Genomic DNA, 8,991 nt, shown 5'->3' on the forward strand with positions numbered 1-8,991 from the left:
TCTTCAACAACGTACAAAAAGTTCCTCCTGATGCTACTTGTGCTAACATCACCACTTATAAAAATGGTAGACAAAGAAGCATGTTTCAATCGGTTTTTGGCTAATTTCTTACAAAAGGTTAAGTTTAGAAATAAGTAGTACTAGACCAATCTAAGAGATAAGAAAAGTTCAATTTAATAGTTTTAAGATTATTCCCAAGACTTACCATTCTCTGGACACGATAGGAGAATTGTCAGTTTTATCGGGTGTTGAAATGTTTTTTTGGAACTAATGGCCATTATTCATTTCCAAATAATATTTTTACTATAAAAGGTGAATTTTAGGAAACTTCTTTTTATTAAATGATCGGGGAAATATTCTCTCCCCAATAAATTATCTCTACTATTATAGTAGCTAAAGATATATTTTATATTTCATTGTTTTTTTCTTTTTTTTAATGAAAACAAATTTTATTTATTTCGTTCTTTAAAGTATTCGTACGGTCCTGTCATTAACATCAGGGTCGTGTCCAAAACGGTCCTGAAAAAATATGAGATTTTTAAACATCGTCATAGCCCGGAAATGTCCGTACACTGATGACAACGAAAATGGCCGTAACACTGATCATCATGTTCCCGATTTAATGTCGTAACGATATGTTTAATATTCTCTATTTAAGTTTTCATAGAATTCAGGTGTGGTACCTTCGAAAATCGCCTGAGAAAGGCATTGGCTCCTCCTCTCCTCAAAATATTGCTGGCTACGTCCATGGTTCATATAAAACAATTCCATTTCACTTGTCTTTCATTGAATAATCGTTAATCGGTAGAAATTTTGTGACTGATTTGAGGTTGGTTTGCACTAAGAGAGAAAAGTGCTTTTGCAGTATTGGCGCTTATACTGCATTTAGAAGGTACTGAATAAGTACCGTCAATTAAAAGGACAACACTAATTTAGTCGAAGTAAGGAGTTAACAAGAGCGCTGGATACAAGTGATTGCATTTCTCGTTGGCTAAAAGGAATTAGGCCCTAAATGTTGAGGGATGCAGCTATTGAGACGTGATATCTTATGATTTAACTAGTTACTATAGGTATACTGGAGAAATAGTATGGTATCCAGGAGCGTTAAAAATGTTTCGTCTAAAGAAGAAATTGTGTTGTATGATCATATTTCCCTTTCGATCCCCCCCTCCCTTGTACTGTTCTAGTGCTTCCTATATTTGAAGTCGTGGGTTCAATTTTTGTTTTTAACTATCACATTTTTTCTTTCTTTCTTTCTTTCGATACCATAAATAGTTTAGGAAGCATTTGTTCACATAATACGTACTACGTAGGTACGGCTGCCAAAGAAACTCCTTATTTCTTGACTTAGTTCTCTCTTTCTACATTCCGAAGTCAATTCTTTGGGAAGGGGACAAGAAGTAAAGTACTGCATTTTACCTTTCCTTATTCACTGTAACGAAATTTTCACTAATCTCTTTTTGGGTAAGACTGCATTTTTTTTTTCAATACATAATTTCTAACTTTCACTCACTGCTTACTTCTTTTACTTAAAAATGTTGATTCTCTCAAAAAAAAAAAAAAAAAAAAAAAAAAAAAATCGGGAATGGTTGGAGCTGTTATCAACTCTCCACTGCGTACGAAATTGCTTCACATACCTTTCCATTTTCATTTGCAAGTCAATTCGAAAAATGTTCTGAATCACTTTTAGAATACACGGATACTTTTAGGATTCCACGTAGAAATCACTACTTTCATTCTTTTTTGCATTAAAGTTAGGGTATCGACTTAATAAGGTGATGTTTGCTCTCGAAAAATATATCTATCTACTGAAGAAGTCTGTTTCGTCTCGTGTGCACCCATAATTAAAATAAGTTTAATGAATATATACAACTTTGCTATTTGTTGACAGGTTTAAGAGGGAGTAGGAGTGTATACAGCTAGTGTGGGTTACGAGCTTTGATTTAACGTCGTCTATAAATACTTTTCCGAAAACATGAAAAAAAATGAACTTTAAAGGTCCATAACTCCAAAACTATGGGACCTACAGTAGTCCAGTCAAGACTTCATTTACGAACTAATATGTGCGCTATCAAAAAAAAAAAAAAAAAAAAGTTTCAGAATCCAAAGGAAATTCTGCAACAATTTTTATAGAGGTAGTTGGTGAGCACTTTAAACTATATGCTCGTACCCAAACTCCCTCTATAAAAATTGTTGCGGAAGTACCTTAGGATTCTGAAACATGTACTTTTGGATAGCGCACATATTAGTTCCTAAAATCTTTACCCAACTACGCTAGATCCCATAGTTTTGGAGCTATGGACTTTTAAAGTTCATTGTCGTTCGGTTATTAGTCTAGGGACCAAGTTCTTTGCTCCCGTGACTGCTCCGGTGTTCAATACTTCAAATTGCCCACTTCGAAATAAGTTATATTTTAATTTCTAAACAATTTGGGCTGTTGAGTGAAAGGAAAGAGGATAATGAAATTAGTAATACGCATGTTATAAAAACAAACGCCAGCTTTCCTTGAGAAGACACGCATTGGCGTAGATATTTTTAAGGGGGGGGGGAATCTTTTTGTATACCGAAAATAATACTTTCATATTATTATATTCCCCTGCGTGTTACCATGGACAATTTTTTTTTTCCTCTCTTCCTCTCTCTGCGTTCCATTTCTCTTTGTCTTAGATAATGAATACAAATCAATAACGCAAACATAGTTTAATGATTTTGCGCTCAATCATTCGCATATGCCAAATTTTGTTAATCTAGATTCTAAGATTCAAGGAAGACATTTATACATAATGTTGTGCACATGACCGTTTGGTAAGATCTAGCGAACAGCAAAAAATCATTCAACTCTCAGAACCCCCTCCTCTTAGGAGACATATTTAGCAAAACCCTATCTTATCTGCAGCCTACACGGAAAGGATAAGTTTATACAATGTTCAAGATTCTGCGCTTATAGTTTCGGATATCTGATGAATGGTAAGAAAAAAAATCAAACCATTCTATTTCTCCTTAGCATAAGCAGTTCTTAAAACTTCATCTTATTTGCAGTCTACCATGCAAAGAGAACACTTAAAATTTCAAGGCACTTCGTCTTGTAGTTTTGGAAATATGGTGAACTTTTAAAAAAGCTCCCTGTACCCCTTTAGCTCCCTTAGGATGAGCAATTCGCGAAATCTAGGCTTATTTACAGCCTATGGTGCAAGGAGACAATATACAAAATTTCATGGTTCTCATATACGCCATATATTAGAAGATCTAGCGAACGAAAAAAAAATATTTGACCCCCATTCCTCCTTAGGGTCTGTAATTTCAAAAATCTCTCCTTATTTGCAGCCTAAGATGCAAAGAGAACATTTATACAAAATTTCAAGGTTCTACGGCTTATAGTTTCGGAGATGTGGTGAATGAAAAGGAAAAAAATGCATCCCTCTTAGCATTCCAAAACCTCGTCTTATTTGCAGACTAGGGTGCAGGAACATTTATACAAAATGTTAATATTCTATGCCTAATAGTTTAAGATATTTGGCGAACAGCAAGAAGTTACTTAAGCCCCGCCTTCCCTTAGGATACGTATTTCACTAAATTCCGGGGGAAATATTTCCACAAATTTCGAGGTTCTAGATTCCCTCCTCCGGAGCATTTTTCCCATCGTGCTCAACCTGGTTACTAGTATTTTCGCTGTACTACTACTTGAATCCCCATTTATTCAAAGTTCCCTGGAGACATTTGAAATCATCATTACCTGCATTACATGTTGCGGGGGGAAGGGGGTCGTGGAAGGAGGTAGTTGTAGCCCCCAGGAGGAAGGACGCTCGTTTCTTTTTAGCGTTGTCACTGGATGGCACCGAAAAGTTGTAACGGCAAAATTCAAGCACAAAGATTAGAACATTATTGTTTAAAAAATTCTTTTCCGTCACTTTGCATCAAGCTACATCTGCCTACAACATTAAAATAAGCAGATTTATATATATATATATATATATATATATATATATATATATATATATATATATATATATATAAACAGATTCTGATTTCTTGAAATCATAGATTTAAGTATAAGTGCTCTTTAAAAAAAAACACTCAGAATTCGTTTCCTCGATAAAAATAAATAAATAAATAAAGATTCTGAAACAGTTCCTTTAATTGCTATTTCTAAGTGTCAATATTTGTCATCAATATCACGTTCAAATTCAAGTGATTTTTATTCTCTTTAACATTTTCTTTTACATGTCAAATTATAGAACGCATCACTTCCCAAAGAGGGTGTTTTCTAGTATTTCGTTTTGGGATGCCTCATCCTCAATGGTCTATGGGAACACTTATGGATATGTTTTTTCTTCAATTGACTAGATCCAGTAAATGTAGTAGTTAGGTTCCCTCGTTAATGTACAGATCTACGTGTCATAGATATTGCTTTGGTACTGAAAAAAAAATGTTTTCGGGAAAGAATTAGAAAAGGAATTCATTTTTCCATTTTTCGTTCATTCCTGTGTACATTTTATTTAGTGAAATAATTGGGAACTATGCTCATTGAAGAGAGCTGAAACGACTTCACTGGGTTGTCCCAATTCAGAGATTGGGTTTCAAGATGTCATAGAATAGATTTATCTTCTTTCAACTTCAATATTATGCCAAGAACATTTTTTATAAATTTCAGTGGCGTGTTTGTTGCATAAAACAATGAATTTATACATTAACAATTTCATACAACACGTGATAAAATGTTATATACTCATTGCAATCGGAAAAAGACCGAAATAAACGCTCTTTGGTGCATTTAATGTACACTGTGTTTCATTTGATCAATTTTTGTACCGATATATTTCGTTTTACACATTTCTATGCGTTATTTCCTGGCTTTATCCAAATCAACCATTTGCAGAAGAGAAACTGAAATATCAACTTAGAAATAGTTTTCGCTTTATATAGTTAAAAGATTGATTTGATTTGATTTGATTTGTAGTTTTGCCTTCCCTTTCAGGAGCAAGGCTGTATGAAATGTGGACCTGCAGCTTAATGTACTGTAGGTTCTGAACATGAGCTCCCGCCGGGAAGCGGACCTGGGTCTCCCATGCCAAAGATGCGTACGCTAATTGCTGATCCACAAGGGAGCTCATATAGTTAAAAGAGGTAGGGAAGATACAGAGCCATACAAGGTTAAATCTACGAAATTTATATTAAGCCATTAATATTCAATATTCAAGAAGACTTAAAACGCCCACAAATGGGCACATACAGTTGCATAAAATCTTGTAGGATCTGAATTTAACCAAGACTGCATAAATAAATCAAAGTACGTTATTGCACTATCAAAGTGAAAAACATGCTTGTTTTACTTAACGGTGTTAATAAGATTGGAAGCTCGTTAATAATGGATCTTAATAAAAATATTTAGAAGTTACGGCTTGTTTCTTTGTTATACATCTTTAGCAATATCCGCTCTTAATCAAGATCAGGGAGATACATATGTATTTCCGGCACATTAGTTTGTTCTGTCGTGTATCAGGGGCGTCATTTAGGGAGGGCAGGAGGGGGCAATTGACCCCCCCAAGAGTTTGAGGAATGCATATACTTTAGTCGATGCTTACTAATATACTAGTACAAAACGTGAAATTCTTATGTCGGTGGTGCTCTTGCCCCCCCCCCCAAGCAAAGTCTGAAATGACGCCCCTGTCGTGTATATATCAATTAACGCATACTAGTTCGCCGTATCTTCATTCCATGCATTTATGCTTTGTGTAAATAATAAATCGTTTAAAAGTAAAATTATGAAATTAATAATAAGGCATTTAAATTTCCAAGATTGTTCACGTTTTACTGCACATTAGTATCAAAAAGTTTTACGTCCCAGGTAATGATGAGAAATGAAGGAAATAATGGAATGAAGAAAGTGGGAGGAAATGGGAGAACCCACGCAGACGAATCTGCCCACCACAAAATTCACTTGGCGCAAGCTGGGATTGAACCAGGACCCCATACACCAGAGATAAACGGAGCCACCGGGCCCCCCAGCAAATTAGTATAAAGTAGTAGCTTTGGGCCTCGTATGGTTTCATCCGAAATTCAGTTAACAGTATTCAGTTTATACTAATTCAGTTTTTTTTTTTTTTTTTTTTTTAAATATGAGCACAAGCACAGGCTAGGAGGAAGTCATGGCACTGCACTTAGATGACCGTGGGCCACCAGTTGGATCATACTGATCTACACCACTGATGCTTACAAAGCTCGACCATTTGTTGTTTCCAGCTAGTATTTATCTCCGAGTAATTATTTAATGCAAGGTCTAGTGCAATGAGAAGCCGTCGGGCATCAAAAAACAAAAATGTTAATGCATTTATAAGCGGAAATTGTACCAGATTTTTCTAATGTGCTTAGATTCCTTGATACATTCTTTGCGTGTACTAAATATTGAAGAATGTATAAAAGAAACATACTCAAACTTGTTTATGATAGACAAGTGAGTGACCCTCTTAACTATCCGATATAGACAAACACGGGTGATAAAAGTTACAGTTGCCGTATTGCTTTCCTAGTTTTTGAAAATTGTGACCAAATGGAAGCAGATGATCAAGATATGGAAATCGTCAAGAACTGACTCTTTCGTTTCATTTTCCATGGTCCTATGTATCCCTTGCAGTAGTTTAAATATTTTCTCCTCAAGAAAAAGAAATATAGTTTATATACAAATTTATTGGTGGTGACTATATATATGGGCATATTGGAAGTTTGGCTACGGGCATATAATTTGAGTACCCACCAACTACCTCTATAAAAATTGTTGTGGAAGTACCGCAGGATTCTGAAACATGGATATTTGGATAGAGCACATACTAGTTCCTAAGAGAAGTCTTGACCCGACTGCGGTAGGTTCTATAGTTTTTGAGCTATGCATATTTAAAGTTCAATTTTTCATGATTTCGGCAGCCTATAACTTCGAACGGAATCATTTGTACACCCAGGTTGGTCTATACTTTTTGTCTTAGTTTGGTGTCAGGAATCACCTCCCAACCGTTGTCGGTGTTGTTTTGAAACACTATATATATATATATATATATATATATATATATATATATATATATATGACAGCAGTGCAGTGGCGTAATTGAAGCTTCAGCGACTCCCGCACCCTTAGCACCCCTACTTTATATAGCCCTATATTTTGCGCCTTACTTTCTATGTTTTCCGTCCCTGTAGCTCATGCGCCCCCTGCGCCGCGGGGGTTGCCGGGGTGCTATTTACGCCAATGCAGCAATGCAAAAAATTTATAAAGTTATAACTAAACAAACTGAAATAAAAAGCCCATCGGATTTCTTTTTAAAACCAAGATAAAGTTTCTTTCTTTTTTTAAGGGGCGAAACTAGCTCAACTTATTCGCTATTCTTTTAAATAAGTATCATGAATTTAGTGGGTTACTCGCTGGATTTACATTAGTTACAACAGTAGACTGCGTATTTATCTGAATTCCAAAAAATTTGTATTACAACCCACAAACAATACATGAAAGCTGTCTAAAGACATGTCTCGATTTTGATGTTCCGAGAAACCAAGTCAGCTACCACTACGCGCGTTGAAATCTCTGTCCAAGGCAAATAGTTTCCTTTCCTCATAAGCAATCAACCAAAGACGACGAAAAATAATATTAACACTTACAAAATAAAATATCATATAATACAATTTGTGTACTTACTCATATTTTTATCCTTATGTTTGCACAATAATTCCACAGTTAACACAATCACTTCCTGTACGTCACTATTTCGATGAACTGCGGTACCATAACTGGCCGCTTGTCTCTCTTCGCACTCCCACAAAAGGTCAGTGGCACAAGGCCCCGCAAAAGAAATTGTACTGGAAATGCTTAAATTTCTATTCGCCGGCGAAGAAATATGAGCCTTACGTGCAGAAACCTACACGGCTTGGAGCGCCGCCTACCTGTGCTTATGACGTATCCGTGGCTTTCTCAAGGACCTCAGGAAAAGCGTAAGATGTTTTATTCTTCATGGATGGGATGCTCCGATAAGATGACACGGCTGTCTAACTCAATAATCTGTTAACGGATACAATAACAGAAAGTAAATGAAGGTTGCGGATCCACCTCCTTCCGTAATTAAACAACGAAATTATTCAATCTACAATTTTACGTTAGTACAAGACAAAATAACAAGAGTTCAGAATATTGTGTGCCACACCTATTTAATTGTTTTTTAAACTCCCAAATTATATTCAGAGGCGGATCTAGGAGGTAAAAACTGGGGTGGGCAACCGGAACCCAGACTATGATAGGTATATCTTGAGTTTACTATAAACTTTCAAAAATACATAATAGCTTCAATTATTTTTGTCATTCAAAAAACTGGGGGCTAGGCCTCCCCGGCCCCGGGCTAGATCCGCCTCTGACAATACGTATTTTGCATACGTATGGAAAGCTTTACGGATCCGCTGTTCATTTATCCATCTGTCTGTCAACAAGTATCAGTGCAAAACAGTGAGAAATAGCGAGAAGTGATTTTCTGGAATCGATTCAGTGTTCCAAGAATAGGTTGCATCTCATCCATTCATTCTTTATTTAAACCAAAAGTTGCAAAGTCAACCATTTCCGGTTTTAACGTTGATCTCCATACGACAAAAATAGGAATATATACAAGAAGCGGTTTTTCAGCTTATTCAGCGTCCTAACAGTAGATTCCATCTCGAAACTTATACATATGCTTAAAAAAAAAAAAATATCCTAATCTTTATCCATGTATTCAAACCAGAAGTAGCAGTAATCTATGATTAACGAATTGAATTCTGATCTCCATACTAAAAGAGAGGTGATGGATAGGAAGAAGCAATTTTTGGATATGGGTTTGGGTTCAGTACCACAAGAATAGGTTTAATCCCGTGTATTCCTCTGTTATTACAACCGGAAGTAGTAGAAATTTAAAATCATTTCTTGTTCCAATATTGATTCCTATAGAGTGAAAAAGATAATAGGAGGGGACGAACAGTTTTGAT

At 35.7% G+C, this 8,991-nt stretch overlaps 1 protein-coding gene across 1 annotated transcript in view; it reads right to left on the reverse strand.

Moving 5' to 3' along the window:
* LOC145686250 (uncharacterized) overlaps positions 1 to 7,870 on the reverse strand; it is an 82,585-nt gene extending 74,715 nt beyond the window's left edge. Inside the window, exon 1 of the mRNA XM_081759360.1 lies at positions 7,682 to 7,870. Within this exon, the coding sequence (XP_081615486.1) occupies positions 7,682 to 7,685 (4 nt within the window). The 5' untranslated portion in view covers positions 7,686 to 7,870. The remainder of the gene's footprint in view (positions 1 to 7,681) is intronic.
* Between the last annotated feature and the right edge of the window lie 1,121 nt (positions 7,871 to 8,991).

Source organism: Thermobia domestica, chromosome 5, assembly GCF_964235325.1.
Source record: "Thermobia domestica chromosome 5, izTheDome1.hap1.1, whole genome shotgun sequence".
In the NCBI taxonomy this organism is placed as follows: domain Eukaryota; kingdom Metazoa; phylum Arthropoda; class Insecta; order Zygentoma; family Lepismatidae; genus Thermobia; species Thermobia domestica.